This window comes from Fistularia commersonii, chromosome 19 (assembly GCF_037954325.1).
Source record: "Fistularia commersonii isolate RoL2024-O1a breed Wild chromosome 19, RoL_Fcom_v1.0, whole genome shotgun sequence".
Taxonomy (NCBI): Eukaryota; Metazoa; Chordata; class Actinopteri; order Syngnathiformes; family Fistulariidae; genus Fistularia; species Fistularia commersonii.
The window spans coordinates 267,501-284,954 of record NC_141302.1 but is presented as its reverse complement, the minus strand read 5'-3'; the positions used below and the strand labels follow the sequence as shown (position 1 = coordinate 284,954).

At 37.5% G+C, this 17,454-nt stretch overlaps 1 protein-coding gene and 16 non-coding genes across 17 annotated transcripts in view; 16 read left to right on the top strand and 1 right to left on the bottom strand.

Annotated features, from left to right (window-relative positions):
• f13a1b (coagulation factor XIII, A1 polypeptide b) overlaps positions 1-17,454 on the bottom strand; it is a 42,138-nt gene that overhangs the window by 19,730 nt on the left and 4,954 nt on the right. The window contains exons 8-13 of the mRNA XM_086165503.1: positions 16,929-17,067; positions 16,701-16,804; positions 16,515-16,603; positions 16,283-16,436; positions 15,756-16,031; positions 15,520-15,680 (exon numbers count right to left, since the gene is read on the bottom strand). Coding sequence (XP_086021629.1) covers positions 15,520-15,680; positions 15,756-16,031; positions 16,283-16,436; positions 16,515-16,603; positions 16,701-16,804; positions 16,929-17,067 — 923 coding nt within the window. The remainder of the gene's footprint in view (positions 1-15,519; positions 15,681-15,755; positions 16,032-16,282; positions 16,437-16,514; positions 16,604-16,700; positions 16,805-16,928; positions 17,068-17,454) is intronic.
• On the top strand, positions 96-167 carry trnae-cuc (transfer RNA glutamic acid (anticodon CUC)). Its single transcript has one exon. It is a non-coding gene; the product is annotated as a tRNA-Glu (tRNA).
• trnae-cuc (transfer RNA glutamic acid (anticodon CUC)) lies at positions 701-772 on the top strand. Its single transcript has one exon. It is a non-coding gene; the product is annotated as a tRNA-Glu (tRNA).
• trnae-cuc (transfer RNA glutamic acid (anticodon CUC)) lies at positions 1,307-1,378 on the top strand. The gene has a single exon. It is a non-coding gene; the product is annotated as a tRNA-Glu (tRNA).
• Positions 1,913-1,984, top strand: trnae-cuc (transfer RNA glutamic acid (anticodon CUC)). The gene has a single exon. It is a non-coding gene; the product is annotated as a tRNA-Glu (tRNA).
• Positions 2,520-2,591, top strand: trnae-cuc (transfer RNA glutamic acid (anticodon CUC)). The gene has a single exon. It is a non-coding gene; the product is annotated as a tRNA-Glu (tRNA).
• Positions 3,127-3,198, top strand: trnae-cuc (transfer RNA glutamic acid (anticodon CUC)). Its single transcript has one exon. It is a non-coding gene; the product is annotated as a tRNA-Glu (tRNA).
• On the top strand, positions 3,733-3,804 carry trnae-cuc (transfer RNA glutamic acid (anticodon CUC)). The gene has a single exon. It is a non-coding gene; the product is annotated as a tRNA-Glu (tRNA).
• trnae-cuc (transfer RNA glutamic acid (anticodon CUC)) lies at positions 5,561-5,632 on the top strand. Its single transcript has one exon. It is a non-coding gene; the product is annotated as a tRNA-Glu (tRNA).
• On the top strand, positions 6,127-6,198 carry trnae-cuc (transfer RNA glutamic acid (anticodon CUC)). The gene has a single exon. It is a non-coding gene; the product is annotated as a tRNA-Glu (tRNA).
• On the top strand, positions 6,736-6,807 carry trnae-cuc (transfer RNA glutamic acid (anticodon CUC)). Its single transcript has one exon. It is a non-coding gene; the product is annotated as a tRNA-Glu (tRNA).
• On the top strand, positions 7,345-7,416 carry trnae-cuc (transfer RNA glutamic acid (anticodon CUC)). Its single transcript has one exon. It is a non-coding gene; the product is annotated as a tRNA-Glu (tRNA).
• trnae-cuc (transfer RNA glutamic acid (anticodon CUC)) lies at positions 7,955-8,026 on the top strand. The gene has a single exon. It is a non-coding gene; the product is annotated as a tRNA-Glu (tRNA).
• On the top strand, positions 9,126-9,197 carry trnae-cuc (transfer RNA glutamic acid (anticodon CUC)). The gene has a single exon. It is a non-coding gene; the product is annotated as a tRNA-Glu (tRNA).
• trnae-cuc (transfer RNA glutamic acid (anticodon CUC)) lies at positions 9,733-9,804 on the top strand. The gene has a single exon. It is a non-coding gene; the product is annotated as a tRNA-Glu (tRNA).
• On the top strand, positions 10,339-10,410 carry trnae-cuc (transfer RNA glutamic acid (anticodon CUC)). Its single transcript has one exon. It is a non-coding gene; the product is annotated as a tRNA-Glu (tRNA).
• Positions 10,946-11,017, top strand: trnae-cuc (transfer RNA glutamic acid (anticodon CUC)). Its single transcript has one exon. It is a non-coding gene; the product is annotated as a tRNA-Glu (tRNA).

Below are 17,454 nucleotides of genomic sequence, written 5' to 3'. Positions count from 1 at the left end.
CCATTTTTTACTTTTTTTTCAGTGTTTTTCTAAATCAATATGTTTCTTAATTTTCTCTTTTTTTTTTTTTTTTCGATTTTGATCACACTGTTGATTCCCTGGTGGTCTAGTGGTTAGGATTCGGCGCTCTCACCGCCGCGGCCCGGGTTCGATTCCCGGTCAGGGAATAATGTTTTTCCTCAATACCCATTTTGAGCATTCTAGGATAATTCTCAAATGATTTCCAGACACTTTTCCAGATCGCCTCTTGCACAATTTTGGGTGTTCTAGAGGAATTCCTATGGGATTTGTCTATTCCGAAAATATTGACATTTTTGTGATTTTCAGATATTCTGATTTCATCATGCTTTGGTGATCAGAAATTTTTCTGGAGCAATAATTGCAAATTTGTCAAATTTTACAGTTAGACATGTGTAAATTTTCAGTGTTTATCTCAATATATTCTTCATGATTTTTATGCGTTCTGGAATAATTCCCATCTGATTTTCAAAAATTTTCCAGATTGCCTCTTGGACATTTTTGGGTATTCTAGAGGAGCTCCTCAGTGATGGATTGAAAAAAAAACTCAACCAATTCTTGAGAAATCTAAAAACTTTTAAGCTAATTGCCATATTTTACTTTTTTTTCAGTGTTTTTCTAAATCAATATGTTTCTTAATTTTCTCTTTTTTTTTTTTTTCGATTTTGATCACACTGTTGATTCCCTGGTGGTCTAGTGGTTAGGATTCGGCGCTCTCACCGCCGCGGCCCGGGTTCGATTCCCGGTCAGGGAATAATGTTTTTCCTCAATACCCATTTTGAGCATTCTAGGATAATTCTCAAATGATTTCCAGACGCTTTTCCAGATCGCCTCTTGCACAATTTTGGGTGTTCTAGAGGAATTCCTATGGGATTTGTCTATTCCGAAAATATTGACATTTTTGTGATTTTCAGATATTCTGATTTCATCATGCTTTGGTGATCAGAAATTTTCTGGAGCAATAATTGCAAATTTGTCAAATTTTACAGTTAGACATGTGTAAATTTTCAGTGTTTATCTCAATATATTCTTCATGATTTTTATGCGTTCTGGAATAATTCCCATCTGATTTTCAAAAATTTTCCAGATTGCCTCTTGGACATTTTTGGGTATTCTAGAGGAGCTCCTCAGTGATGGATTGAAAAAAAAACTCAACCAATTCTTGAGAAATCTAAAAACTTTTAAGCTAATTGCCATTTTTTACTTTTTTTTCAGTGTTTTTCTAAATCAATATGTTTCTTAATTTTCTCTTTTTTTTTTTTTTTTCGATTTTGATCACACTGTTGATTCCCTGGTGGTCTAGTGGTTAGGATTCGGCGCTCTCACCGCCGCGGCCCGGGTTCGATTCCCGGTCAGGGAATAATGTTTTTCCTCAATACCCATTTTGAGCATTCTAGGATAATTCTCAAATGATTTCCAGACACTTTTCCAGATCGCCTCTTGCACAATTTTGGGTGTTCTAGAGGAATTCCTATGGGATTTGTCTATTCCGAAAATATTGACATTTTTGTGATTTTCAGATATTCTGATTTCATCATGCTTTGGTGATCAGAAATTTTTCTGGAGCAATAATTGCAAATTTGTCAAATTTTACAGTTAGACATGTGTAAATTTTCAGTGTTTATCTCAATATATTCTTCATGATTTTTATGCGTTCTGGAATAATTCCCATCTGATTTTCAAAATTTTTCCAGATTGCCTCTTGGACATTTTTGGGTATTCTAGAGGAGCTCCTCAGTGATGGATTGAAAAAAAAATCAACCAATTCTTGAGAAATCTAAAAACTTTTAAGCTAATTGCCATTTTTTACTTTTTTTTCAGTGTTTTTCTAAATCAATATGTTTCTTAATTTTCTCTTTTTTTTTTTTTTTTCGATTTTGATCACACTGTTGATTCCCTGGTGGTCTAGTGGTTAGGATTCGGCGCTCTCACCGCCGCGGCCCGGGTTCGATTCCCGGTCAGGGAATAATGTTTTTCCTCAATACCCATTTTGAGCATTCTAGGATAATTCTCAAATGATTTCCAGACACTTTTCCAGATCGCCTCTTGCACAATTTTGGGTGTTCTAGAGGAATTCCTATGGGATTTGTCTATTCCGAAAATATTGACATTTTTGTGATTTTCAGATATTCTGATTTCATCATGCTTTGGTGATCAGAAATTTTTCTGGAGCAATAATTGCAAATTTGTCAAATTTTACAGTTAGACATGTGTAAATTTTCAGTGTTTATCTCAATATATTCTTCATGATTTTTATGCGTTCTGGAATAATTCCCATCTGATTTTCAAAATTTTTCCAGATTGCCTCTTGGACATTTTTGGGTATTCTAGAGGAGCTCCTCAGTGATGGATTGAAAAAAAAACTCAACCAATTCTTGAGAAATCTAAAAACTTTTAAGCTAATTGCCATTTTTTACTTTTTTTTCAGTGTTTTTCTAAATCAATATGTTTCTTAATTTTCTCTTTTTTTTTTTTTTTTCGATTTTGATCACACTGTTGATTCCCTGGTGGTCTAGTGGTTAGGATTCGGCGCTCTCACCGCCGCGGCCCGGGTTCGATTCCCGGTCAGGGAATAATGTTTTTCCTCAATACCCATTTTGAGCATTCTAGGATAATTCTCAAATGATTTCCAGACACTTTTCCAGATCGCCTCTTGCACAATTTTGGGTGTTCTAGAGGAATTCCTATGGGATTTGTCTATTCCGAAAATATTGACATTTTTGTGATTTTCAGATATTCTGATTTCATCATGCTTTGGTGATCAGAAATTTTTCTGGAGCAATAATTGCAAATTTGTCAAATTTTACAGTTAGACATGTGTAAATTTTCAGTGTTTATCTCAATATATTCTTCATGATTTTTATGCGTTCTGGAATAATTCCCATCTGATTTTCAAAAATTTTCCAGATTGCCTCTTGGACATTTTTGGGTATTCTAGAGGAGCTCCTCAGTGATGGATTGAAAAAAAAACTCAACCAATTCTTGAGAAATCTAAAAACTTTTAAGCTAATTGCCATTTTTTACTTTTTTTTCAGTGTTTTTCTAAATCAATATGTTTCTTAATTTTCTCTTTTTTTTTTTTTTTTCGATTTTGATCACACTGTTGATTCCCTGGTGGTCTAGTGGTTAGGATTCGGCGCTCTCACCGCCGCGGCCCGGGTTCGATTCCCGGTCAGGGAATAATGTTTTTCCTCAATACCCATTTTGAGCATTCTAGGATAATTCTCAAATGATTTCCAGACACTTTTCCAGATCGCCTCTTGCACAATTTTGGGTGTTCTAGAGGAATTCCTATGGGATTTGTCTATTCCGAAAATATTGACATTTTTGTGATTTTCAGATATTCTGATTTCATCATGCTTTGGTGATCAGAAATTTTTCTGGAGCAATAATTGCAAATTTGTCAAATTTTACAGTTAGACATGTGTAAATTTTCAGTGTTTATCTCAATATATTCTTCATGATTTTTATGCGTTCTGGAATAATTCCCATCTGATTTTCAAAATTTTTCCAGATTGCCTCTTGGACATTTTTGGGTATTCTAGAGGAGCTCCTCAGTGATGGATTGAAAAAAAAACCCAACCAATTCTTGAGAAATCTAAAAACTTTTAAGCTAATTGCCATATTTTACTTTTTTTTCAGTGTTTTTCTAAATCAATATGTTTCTTAATTTTCTTTTTTTTTTTTTTTTTCGATTTTGATCACACTGTTGATTCCCTGGTGGTCTAGTGGTTAGGATTCGGCGCTCTCACCGCCGCGGCCCGGGTTCGATTCCCGGTCAGGGAATAGTGTTTTTTCCTCAATACCCATTTTGAGCATTCTAGGATAATTCTCAAATGATTTCCAGACACTTTTCCAGATCGCCTCTTGCACAATTTTGGGTGTTCTAGAGGAATTCCTATGGGATTTGTCTATTCCGAAAATATTGACATTTTTGTGATTTTCAGATATTCTGATTTCATCATGCTTTGGTGATCAGAAATTTTTCTGGAGCAATAATTGCAAATTTGTCAAATTTTACAGTTAGACATGTGTAAATTTTCAGTGTTTATCTCAATATATTCTTCATGATTTTTATGCGTTCTGGAATAATTCCCATCTGATTTTCAAAAATTTTCCAGATTGCCTCTTGGACATTTTTGGGTATTCTAGAGGAGCTCCTCAGTGATGGATTGAAAAAAAAACTCAACCAATTCTTGAGAAATCTAAAAACTTTTAAGCTAATTGCCATTTTTTACTTTTTTTTCAGTGTTATTTTAAATCAATATGTTTCTTGATTTTCTCTTTTTTTTTTTTTTTTTTTCGATCCTGATCACACCGTTGATTCCCTGGTGGTCTAGTGGTTAGGATTCGGCGCTCTCACCGCCGCGGCCCGGGTTCGATTCCTGGTCAGGGAATAATGTTTTTCCTCGATACCCATTTTGAGCATTCTAGGATAATTCTCAAATGATTTCCAGACACTTTTCCAGATCGCCTCTTGCACAATTTTGGGTGTTCTAGAGGAATTCCTATGGGATTTGTCTATTCCGAAAATATTGACATTTTTGTGATTTTCAGATATTCTGATTTCATCATGCTTTGGTGATCAGAAATTTTCTGGAGCAATAATTGCAAATTTGTCAAATTTTACAGTTAGACATGTGTAAATTTTCAGTGTTTATCTCAATATATTCTTCATGATTTTTATGCGTTCTGGAATAATTCCCATCTGATTTTCAAAAATTTTCCAGATTGCCTCTTGGACATTTTTGGGTATTCTAGAGGAGCTCCTCAGTGATGGATTGAAAAAAAAACTCAACCAATTCTTGAGAAATCTAAAAACTTTTAAGCTAATTGCCATTTTTTACTTTTTTTTCAGTGTTTTTTGAAATCAATATGTTTCTTGATTTTCTCTTTTTTTTTTTTTTTTTTCGATCCTGATCACACTGTTGATTCCCTGGTGGTCTAGTGGTTAGGATTCGGCGCTCTCACGCCGCGGCCCGTGTTCGATTCCCGGTCAGGGAATAATGTTTTTCCTCAATACCCATTTTGAGCATTCTCGGATAATTCTCAAATGATTTCCAGACACTTTTCCAGATCGCCTCTTGCACAATTTTGGGTGTTCTAGAGAAATTCCTATGGGATTTGTCTATTCCGAAAATATTGACATTTTTGTGATTTTCAGATATTCTGATTTCATCATGCTTTGGTGATCAGAAATTTTTCTGGAGCAATAATTGCAAATTTGTCAAATTTTACAGTTAGACATGTGTAAATTTTCAGTGTTTATCTCAATATATTCTTCATGATTTTTAAGCGTTCTGGAATAATTCCCATCTGATTTTCAAAATTTTTCCAGATTGCCTCTTGGACATTTTTGGGTATTCTAGAGGAGCTCCTCAGTGATGGATTGAAAAAAAAACTCAACCAATTCTTGAGGAATCTAAAACCTTTTAAGCTAATTGCCATATTTTACTTTTTTTTCAGTGTTTTTCTAAATCAATATGTTTCTTAATTTTCTCTTTTTTTTTTTTTTTTTTTCGATTTTGATCACACTGTTGATTCCCTGGTGGTCTAGTGGTTAGGATACGGCGCTCTCACCGCCGCGGCCCGGGTTCGATTCCCGGTCAGGGAATAATGTTTTTCCTCGATACCCATTTTGAGCATTCTAGGATAATTCTCAAATGATTTCCAGACACTTTTCCAGATCGCCTCTTGCACATGTCGTTCTGGACATTTTTGTGATTTTCAGATATTCTGATTTCATCATGCTTTGGTGATCAGAAATTTTTCTGGAGCAATAATTGCAAATTTGTCAAATTTTACAGTTAGACATGTGTAAATTTTCAGTGTTTATCTCAATATATTCTTCATGATTTTTATGCGTTCTGGAATAATTCCCATCTGATTTTCAAAAATTTTCCAGATTGCCTCTTGGACATTTTTGGGTATTCTAGAGGAGCTCCTCAGTGATGGATTGAAAAAAAAATCAACCAATTCTTGAGAAATCTAAAAACTTTTAAGCTAATTGCCATTTTTTACTTTTTTTTCAGTGTTATTTTAAATCAATATGTTTCTTGATTTTCTCTTTTTTTTTTTTTTTTTTTCGATCCTGATCACACCGTTGATTCCCTGGTGGTCTAGTGGTTAGGATTCGGCGCTCTCACCGCCGCGGCCCGGGTTCGATTCCCGGTCAGGGAATAATGTTTTTCCTCGATACCCATTTTGAGCATTCTAGGATAATTCTCAAATGATTTCCAGACACTTTTCCAGATCGCCTCTTGCACAATTTTGGGTGTTCTAGAGGAATTCCTATGGGATTTGTCTATTCCGAAAATATTGACATTTTTGTGATTTTCAGATATTCTGATTTCATCATGCTTTGGTGATCAGAAATTTTTCTGGAGCAATAATTGCAAATTTGTCAAATTTTACAGTTAGACATGTGTAAATTTTCAGTGTTTATCTCAATATATTCTTCATGATTTTTATGCGTTCTGGAATAATTCCCATCTGATTTTCAAAAATTTTCCAGATTGCCTCTTGGACATTTTTGGGTATTCTAGAGGAGCTCCTCAGTGATGGATTGAAAAAAAAACTCAACCAATTCTTGAGAAATCTAAAAACTTCTAAGCTAATTGCCATTTTTTACTTTTTTTTCAGTGTTTTTTGAAATCAATATGTTTCTTGATTTTCTCTTTTTTTTTTTTTTTTTTCGATCCTTATCACACTGTTGATTCCCTGGTGGTCTAGTGGTTAGGATTCGGCGCTCTCACCGCCGCGGCCCGGGTTCGATTCCCGGTCAGGGAATAATGTTTTTCCTCAATACCCATTTTGAGCATTCTCGGATAATTCTCAAATGATTTCCAGACACTTTTCCAGATCGCCTCTTGCACAATTTTGGGTGTTCTAGAGAAATTCCTATGGGATTTGTCTATTCCGAAAATATTGACATTTTTGTGATTTTCAGATATTCTGATTTCATCATGCTTTGGTGATCAGAAATTTTTCTGGAGCAATAATTGCAAATTTGTCAAATTTTACAGTTAGACATGTGTAAATTTTCAGTGTTTATCTCAATATATTCTTCATGATTTTTATGCGTTCTGGAATAATTCCCATCTGATTTTCAAAAATTTTCCAGATTGCCTCTTGGACATTTTTGGGTATTCTAGAGGAGCTCCTCAGTGATGGATTGAAAAAAAAACTCAACCAATTCTTGAGAAATCTAAAAACTTCTAAGCTAATTGCCATTTTTTACTTTTTTTTCAGTGTTTTTTGAAATCAATATGTTTCTTGATTTTCTCTTTTTTTTTTTTTTTTTTCGATCCTGATCACACTGTTGATTCCCTGGTGGTCTAGTGGTTAGGATTCGGCGCTCTCACCGCCGCGGCCCGGGTTCGATTCCCGGTCAGGGAATAATGTTTTTCCTCAATACCCATTTTGAGCATTCTCGGATAATTCTCAAATGATTTCCAGACACTTTTCCAGATCGCCTCTTGCACAATTTTGGGTGTTCTAGAGAAATTCCTATGGGATTTGTCTATTCCGAAAATATTGACATTTTTGTGATTTTCAGATATTCTGATTTCATCATGCTTTGGTGATCAGAAATTTTTCTGGAGCAATAATTGCAAATTTGTCAAATTTTACAGTTAGACATGTGTAAATTTTCAGTGTTTATCTCAATATATTCTTCATGATTTTTAAGCGTTCTGGAATAATTCCCATCTGATTTTCAAAATTTTTCCAGATTGCCTCTTGGACATTTTTGGGTATTCTAGAGGAGCTCCTCAGTGATGGATTGAAAAAAAAACTCAACCAATTCTTGAGGAATCTAAAAACTTTTAAGCTAATTGCCATATTTTACTTTTTTTTCAGTGTTTTTCTAAATCAATATGTTTCTTAATTTTCTCTTTTTTTTTTTTTTTTTTTCGATTTTGATCACACTGTTGATTCCCTGGTGGTCTAGTGGTTAGGATTCGGCGCTCTCACCGCCGCGGCCCGGGTTCGATTCCCGGTCAGGGAATAATGTTTTTCCTCAATACCCATTTTGAGCATTCTAGGATAATTCTCAAATGATTTCCAGACACTTTTCCAGATCGCCTCTTGCACATGTCGTTCTGGACATTTTTGTGATTTTCAGATATTCTGATTTCATCATGCTTTGGTGATCAGAAATTTTTCTGGAGCAATAATTGCAAATTTGTCAAATTTTACAGTTAGACATGTGTAAATTTTCAGTGTTTATCTCAATATATTCTTCATGATTTTTATGCGTTCTGGAATAATTCCCATCTGATTTTCAAAAATTTTCCAGATTGCCTCTTGGACATTTTTGGGTATTCTAGAGGAGCTCCTCAGTGATGGATTGAAAAAAAAACTCAACCAATTCTTGAGAAATCTAAAAACTTTTAAGCTAATTGCCATTTTTTACTTTTTTTTCAGTGTTTTTCTAAATCAATATGTTTCTTAATTTTCTCTTTTTTTTTTTTTTTTCGATTTTGATCACACTGTTGATTCCCTGGTGGTCTAGTGGTTAGGATTCGGCGCTCTCACCGCCGCGGCCCGGGTACGATTCCCGGTCAGGGAATAATGTTTTTCCTCAATACCCATTTTGAGCATTCTAGGATAATTCTCAAATGATTTCCAGACACTTTTCCAGATCGCCTCTTGCACAATTTTGGGTGTTCTAGAGGAATTCCTATGGGATTTGTCTATTCCGAAAATATTGACATTTTTGTGATTTTCAGATATTCTGATTTCATCATGCTTTGGTGATCAGAAATTTTTCTGGAGCAATAATTGCAAATTTGTCAAATTTTACAGTTAGACATGTGTAAATTTTCAGTGTTTATCTCAATATATTCTTCATGATTTTTATGCGTTCTGGAATAATTCCCATCTGATTTTCAAATTTTTTCCAGATTGCCTCTTGGACATTTTTGGGTATTCTAGAGGAGCTCCTCAGTGATGGATTGAAAAAAAAACTCAACCAATTCTTGAGAAATCTAAAAACTTTTAAGCTAATTGCCATATTTTACTTTTTTTTCAGTGTTTTTCTAAATCAATATGTTTCTTAATTTTCTCTTTTTTTTTTTTTTTTCGATTTTGATCACACTGTTGATTCCCTGGTGGTCTAGTGGTTAGGATTCGGCGCTCTCACCGCCGCGGCCCGGGTTCGATTCCCGGTCAGGGAATAATGTTTTTCCTCAATACCCATTTTGAGCATTCTAGGATAATTCTCAAATGATTTCCAGACACTTTTCCAGATCGCCTCTTGCACAATTTTGGGTGTTCTAGAGGAATTCCTATGGGATTTGTCTATTCCGAAAATATTGACATTTTTGTGATTTTCAGATATTCTGATTTCATCATGCTTTGGTGATCAGAAATTTTTCTGGAGCAATAATTGCAAATTTGTCAAATTTTACAGTTAGACATGTGTAAATTTTCAGTGTTTATCTCAATATATTCTTCATGATTTTTATGCGTTCTGGAATAATTCCCATCTGATTTTCAAAAATTTTCCAGATTGCCTCTTGGACATTTTTGGGCATTCTAGAGGAGCTCCTCAGTGATGGATTGAAAAAAAAACTCAACCAATTCTTGAGAAATCTAAAAACTTTTAAGCTAATTGCCATTTTTTACTTTTTTTTCAGTGTTTTTCTAAATCAATATGTTTCTTAATTTTCTCTTTTTTTTTTTTTTTTCGATTTTGATCACACTGTTGATTCCCTGGTGGTCTAGTGGTTAGGATTCGGCGCTCTCACCGCCGCGGCCCGGGTTCGATTCCCGGTCAGGGAATAATGTTTTTCCTCAATACCCATTTTGAGCATTCTAGGATAATTCTCAAATGATTTCCAGACACTTTTCCAGATCGCCTCTTGCACAATTTTGGGTGTTCTAGAGGAATTCCTATGGGATTTGTCTATTCCGAAAATATTGACATTTTTGTGATTTTCAGATATTCTGATTTCATCATGCTTTGGTGATCAGAAATTTTTCTGGAGCAATAATTGCAAATTTGTCAAATTTTACAGTTAGACATGTGTAAATTTTCAGTGTTTATCTCAATATATTCTTCATGATTTTTATGCGTTCTGGAATAATTCCCATCTGATTTTCAAAATTTTTCCAGATTGCCTCTTGGACATTTTTGGGTATTCTAGAGGAGCTCCTCAGTGATGGATTGAAAAAAAAACCCAACCAATTCTTGAGAAATCTAAAAACTTTTAAGCTAATTGCCATTTTTTACTTTTTTTTCAGTGTTTTTCTAAATCAATATGTTTCTTAATTTTCTTTTTTTTTTTTTTTTTCGATTTTGATCACACTGTTGATTCCCTGGTGGTCTAGTGGTTAGGATTCGGCGCTCTCACCGCCGCGGCCCGGGTTCGATTCCCGGTCAGGGAATAATGTTTTTCCTCAATACCCATTTTGAGCATTCTAGGATAATTCTCAAATGATTTCCAGACACTTTTCCAGATCGCCTCTTGCACAATTTTGGGTGTTCTAGAGGAATTCCTATGGGATTTGTCTATTCCGAAAATATTGACATTTTTGTGATTTTCAGATATTCTGATTTCATCATGCTTTGGTGATCAGAAATTTTTCTGGAGCAATAATTGCAAATTTGTCAAATTTTACAGTTAGACATGTGTAAATTTTCAGTGTTTATCTCAATATATTCTTCATGATTTTTATGCGTTCTGGAATAATTCCCATCTGATTTTCAAAAATTTTCCAGATTGCCTCTTGGACATTTTTGGGTATTCTAGAGGAGCTCCTCAGTGATGGATTGAAAAAAAAACTCAACCAATTCTTGAGAAATCTAAAAACTTTTAAGCTAATTGCCATTTTTTACTTTTTTTTCAGTGTTTTTCTAAATCAATATGTTTCTTAATTTTCTCTTTTTTTTTTTTTTTTCGATTTTGATCACACTGTTGATTCCCTGGTGGTCTAGTGGTTAGGATTCGGCGCTCTCACCGCCGCGGCCCGGGTTCGATTCCCGGTCAGGGAATAATGTTTTTCCTCAATACCCATTTTGAGCATTCTAGGATAATTCTCAAATGATTTCCAGACACTTTTCCAGATCGCCTCTTGCACAATTTTGGGTGTTCTAGAGGAATTCCTATGGGATTTGTCTATTCCGAAAATATTGACATTTTTGTGATTTTCAGATATTCTGATTTCATCATGCTTTGGTGATCAGAAATTTTTCTGGAGCAATAATTGCAAATTTGTCAAATTTTACAGTTAGACATGTGTAAATTTTCAGTGTTTATCTCAATATATTCTTCATGATTTTTAAGCGTTCTGGAATAATTCCCATCTGATTTTCAAAATTTTCCAGATTGCCTCTTGGACATTTTTGGCTATTCTAGAGGAGCTCCTCAGTGATGGATTGAAAAAAAAACTCAACCAATTCTTGAGGAATCTAAAAACTTTTAAGCTAATTGCCATATTTTACTTTTTTTTCAGTGTTTTTCTAAATCAATATGTTTCTTAATTTTCTCTTTTTTTTTTTTTTTTCGATTTTAATCACACTGTTGATTCCCTGGTGGTCTAGTGGTTAGGATTCGGCGCTCTCACAGCCGCGGCCCGGGTTCGATTCCCGGTCAGGGAATCACGGTTTTCCTCAATACTCATGTTGAGCATTCTAGGATAATTCTCAAATGATTTCCAGACACTTTTCCAGATTGCCTCTTGCACAATTTTGGGTGTTCTAGAGAAATTCCTATGGGATTTGTCTATTCCGAAAATATTGACATTTTTGTGATTTTCAGATATTCTGATTTCATCATGCTTTGGTGATCAGAAATTTTTCTGGAGCATTAATTGCAAATTTGTCAAATTTTACAGTTAGACATTTGTAAATTTTCAGTGTTTATCTCAATATATTCTTCATGATTTTTAAGCGTTCTGGAATAATTCCCATCTGATTTTCAAAATTTTTCCAGATTGCCTCTTGGACATTTTTGGTTATTCTAGAGGAGCTCCTCAGTGATGGATTGAAAAAAAAAACTCAACCAATTCTTGAGGAATCTAAAAACTTTTAAGCTAATTGCCATTTTTTACTTTTTTTTCAGTGTTTTTCTAAATCAATATGTTTCTTAATTTTCTCTTTTTTTTTTTTTTTCGATTTTGATCACACCGTTGATTCCCTGGTGGTCTAGTGGTTCGGATTCGGCGCTCTCACCGCCGCGGCTCGGATTCGATTCCCGGTTGGGGAATAACGGTTTTCCTCAATACTCATGTTGAGCATTCTAGGATAATTCTCAAATGATTTCCAGACACTTTTCCAGATTGCCTCTTGCACAATTTTGGGTGTTCTAGAGAAATTCCTATGGGATTTGTCTATTTCGAAAATATTGACATTTTTGTGATTTTCAGATATTCTGATTTCATCATGCTTTGGTGATCAGAAATTTTTCTGGAGCATTAATTGCAAATTTGTCAAATTTTACAGTTAGACATTTGTAAATTTTCAGTGTTTATCTCAATATATTCTTCATGATTTTTAAGCGTTCTGGAATAATTCCCATCTGATTTTCAAAATTTTTCCAGATTGCCTCTTGGACATTTTTGGTTATTCTAGAGGAGCTCCTCAGTGATGGATTGAAAAAAAAACTCAACCAATTCTTGAGGAATCTAAAAACTTTTAAGCTAATTGCCATTTTTTACTTTTTTTTCAGTGTTTTTCTAAATCAATATGTTTCTTAATTTTCTCTTTTTTTTTTTTTTTCGATTTTGATCACACCGTTGATTCCCTGGTGGTCTAGTGGTTCGGATTCGGCGCTCTCACCGCCGCGGCTCGGATTCGATTCCCGGTCAGGGAATAACGGTTTTCCTCAATACCCATTTTGAGCATTCTAGGATAATTCTCAAATGATTTCCAGACACTTTTCCAGATCGCCTCTTGCACAATTTTGGGTGTTCTAGAGGAATTCCTATGGGATTTGTCTATTTCGAAAATATTGACATTTTTGTGATTTTCAGATATTCTGATTTCATCATGCTTTGGTGATCAGAAATTTTTCTGGAGCAATTAATGCAAATTTGTCAAATTTTACGGTCATACACGTGTAATTCTTCAACTTTTTTCCCAATATATCCTTTTTGATTTTTGAGCGCTCTAGAATAAGAACAACCAATGTTCTAAGATTCTAAGAAATTTTAAGATAATTCCACTGTTTTTAGTTTTTTTACTTTTTTTATGGTTTCTCGAAATTATATTTTCTCAGATTTTTTCATATTCATGAGTAATTCCTGTGCAAAACCTTTTTCGGTGTCTTCAAAATGACATATTCAAATTTTTCTATATTCAAGAGTTATTTTTTCAAAATCTTTTCACCAGTCTTTCTGATTTTCAAGTATTAAATGATAATCCCCTTCTGATTTTCATCAATTTTTCTCGATCACCTCTTTTATATTTTCAGGATTTCTAGAGAAAGTCCAGTGTGATAATGTTAAAAAAATTAGACCAATTCTTCAAGATCCTAAGATTTTTTATGCAAAATGGCATATTTTTTTCACATTAGAATGTTTTTGATTTTCTTTTTTTTATTCTGATAGACCTCTCACAATTCCCTGGTGAATAATGTTTTTTCTCTCAAAATGGTAGATGAATTCTACCCATTTTGAGTATTCTTGGATAATTCGCAAATGACTTTCAGACATTTTTTTGAAATGTTTTGAAAATTACATTTTCTCATTCTTTTCATATTCAAGAGAAATTCCTGTGATAAAATTTTTCACAAAAAATCAAAATAAATTTGTCTAAGCTCTTTTTTCAGGTCTTCTGGAGGAAGTGTTTGGGATTTTTTTTCTGGAATACCAAGAAAACCAGTAAAAATTATGAATTATTGCGGGGAAAAAATCACAAGAATATTCTACAATGCCTATTTCCAATAAATTAACTAGGTTTCTTTTATTCCTTGCTGTCTATTTATTCACGGATGTCTTGCCATCTTCTGTCTTCTAACTGTCTCTCTATTTATATTCATAATCATATTTATTTTTGACATTATAACTGTTACGCTGCGACAACGTTTATCTTATCTTATCTAAGATCCTGTTGAATAATTTAGTCAGAAAATCTACCGCTGCCTCTCCTAGACACTTCCACACCTCCACAGGTATATCATCAGGACCAACTGCTTTTCCACTCTTCATCCTCTTCAATGCCTTCCTCACTTCCGTTTTACTAATTTGTGCTTCTTTGTGGTCTACAATAGTCACCTCTTCTACCCTTGCCTCTCTTTCATTTTCCACATTCATCAGTTCTCCAAAGTACTCTTTCCATCTTCCCATCACTCTTCTAGCATCTGTCAATACATTTCCCTCTCTATCCTTAATCACTCGGACCTGTTGTACATCCTTTCCATCTTTATCTCTCTGTTTCGCCAACCTGTTTAGATCATTCTCACCCTCCTTACTATCCAACCGAGCATACAAGTCATTGTGCGCCCTTTGTTTTGCCTTTGCTACCTCTATCTTTACCTTTCGCCGCATCTCCCTGAACTCCTGTCTGTTCTCTTCAGTCCTCTCAGTATCCCACTTCTTCTTTGCTAACCGCTTTCTCTGTATACACTCCTGCACTTCCTCATTCCACCACCAAGTCTCCTTATCTACTTTCCTTCCAGATGACACACCAAGTACTCTTCTACCTGTCTCCCTGATAACACTAGCTGTAGTTGTCCAATCATCTGGAAGCTCACCCTGACCACCCAGACCCTTTCTCAACTCCTCCCTGAAAACCATGTAACACTCCTCCCTTTTCAGCTCTTCAGCAAGAATCTATAAAGAAACAACTGAAAAAAATGGCAATTATTCTAGAGAATCATAAAATCTTCAAGAATCAATCAACATAAAAACTGCAAAAAAATGAAATTTCTCTTGAATACTTTTGGAAAAATGTACAAGATGTGATCTAGACAAATAAATCATTTTACAAAATGGACATGGATTGCTCTGGAAATACTTGAAAATTTGCAAGGATCAATCTGGAAGAAAATGAAAATCACAAGGGAAGTACTGCAGTACACGTGGACATCTGAAAGAAGCAATCCAGAAAATCTGGAAAATCCTACACATTTTGTCTAAACGACTTGAAAATCCGCAGGAATGGATTTAGAAAAAAATCTAAATCACACTCTCGAATACATGCTAATATATCAAAAATGATTTTTAAAAAATGGAGAAAAGCACATGTAAGAATTCTAGAATAACTGAAAACCCGACAGAATCGATAGATATGTAATAATTATGCAAATCGTTGGAAAATCACCCTGGACAAACTGTGTGAAACCTGAAAATCATCAAGATTTGATGGAGCAAAAAATGAGCAAATCCCACAGGATTTCTCTAAAACACCAAGTTCTGCTCGCTTCCTTCTCCTGGGCAGATTTCAGATGGTGCCGCCACCGAAAAACCTGATTTTCTAGCTGACACGGCTTTCATTTTCCAGAGCCGATCTCAGGGATCTGTTCGGTCTCCGTGGAGACGGGCGTCGGGTCTGACCTGGATGGAGATTTTGGGGGTGTGCAGGCTGACCACTTTCATGGCGGAGATGATCTGATTGGTCTCCGTGACCTTCCCGGTGACGATGAAGTGGAGGTTGGCCTGCTCCACCAGGTGCTTCATGTACTTCTCGGCCTCCACCTCCACCACCTCGGACAGGGCTGTGGGACACAGAGCGGCGTGGACGTCTCACCCTCGGGATCTGGAGAATCCGGAAAGGTCTGACGCCGACTCACCCATTTTGGGTCCGAGGGTGACGACGGTGTCATCGAAGAGGAACTCGGTGCCGGCGACGCCGGTGTAGAACACCACGCTCCCGCTGATGTAGACCTTCACCGAGCGCTGCTGGTTGCTTTTGTTGACAAAGTCCAGGCTCAAATCGAAGTCGGCGCCCACGCTGACCTCCAGGGCGGGCAGGACCACGTCCACGTCCCCGGCGGGGATGGTGGTCTTCTCCCGCTGGCAGCCCAGCTCCACGGCCTTCTCCACCACGGCTCGCTCCTCAGGGGTGCCTGGAAGGACCACGCGTCCGTCAGTAGGGACGACGGGCTTCGTGCCGGTGAAGACGAGGACGACGGTGATAAAGTTGTGTTCGTACGCTCCGGGCCGAGAAGACCTGGTAGAACATTCTGCAGGAGCAAAGAACCTTGGCAGAAATGTTCCAACCACTCCCTCGACCCGGGAACGCCGGTAAAGTGACGACCAGGATCGCGAAGGTCAACGGGGGATCGGATCTTTTGAACGAGCCGAAAGAAGCGCCGACCTTCTTCGTACTTGTACTGCCCGGTGATGTCTCGGTGGGTCAGCTCTCCGGGAGCTTTGGTCAGGATCTTGCGGCCCACGTGGCTCCTGTTTACTTTGACCACCTCCAAGGTGCCGTCTTTGGCCCTGGAGTAGAAGACCACGTCGCTGTTGACCTGTCGAAGAAGAAGAGAAGGAGCCGCCTCAGGGAGTGCTTCGAGGCTCCGAGACAAGCCCGGGAGAAGGTCCCTCACCTCCGAGAAGATAAAGGGCCCGTCGAAGGGGAAACAGATCTGGCCGTGTTTGATGGCCTGGACGGACGCCGGTCCACATCTGTACAGGCCTTGGAGGAGGAGGATCAGGATCGTTAGCCTGAAGACGCCTGCGCCCGTAAACGGGTTTTTGGTCCTCACGCGGAGGAGAGCTTCTCCGGGGTTTACCGTCGCTGGTCTCCTGCGGCGTGGCGTCCACCACCTGCCAGCCTCCGAAGCCGGCGGGGAGGTCGGGCCGGGCCATGAAGCACTCGTTCCAGCAGTGGTAGTTCCTGCAGACCACGACACGCACGACATTTCACTCCACCTCGAAGACACGCCGACCTCCAGCTCCCCGAGCCGCCACGGCGGAGGAGGTTCTCTGGGAGTCCTGAGAAGACCCGGCGGCCGGAGTACCAGATGGAGTCCTTGGTGCGGCTGCGGTCCATCCTGCCGTCCTCGTCCAGGAGGACGTCGATCTTCAGGTTCCCGTTGTTGTCGTGGGCGGAGTAGAAGTTGGTGACCAGCCGACTCGGAATGCCCAGACATCGCAGGACTGGGGAGGAGAAGCGAGACCTTCGGCTCAGCAGCAGTTGAAGGTACAAGTCGACGTATGTCGGCGACCGCACCTGGGTGGAGGAACCACCATCACCGCCCTTTTTTGAACAGCATCTCCTCTTCCTTCTCTTCACCTGCACCTTCAGGGATCTCCACTCACCTCACTTCATCTCACCCTCTCCTCTCACACCATCTACCTCCTGCCCTCTCCCCCTCCATGCATGGACCTCCTTTCTGGTCTTCCTTCAGACCTCCTGCCTGGCAGCTCCAACCTCGACATTCTCCTACCCAGATCTTCTCCACCCCTCCTCTGTCCGTGTCCAAACCATGTCAGTGTGATTTTATCTCCAGAACATCTAACCTGTGGTGTCCCTCTGATGGACTC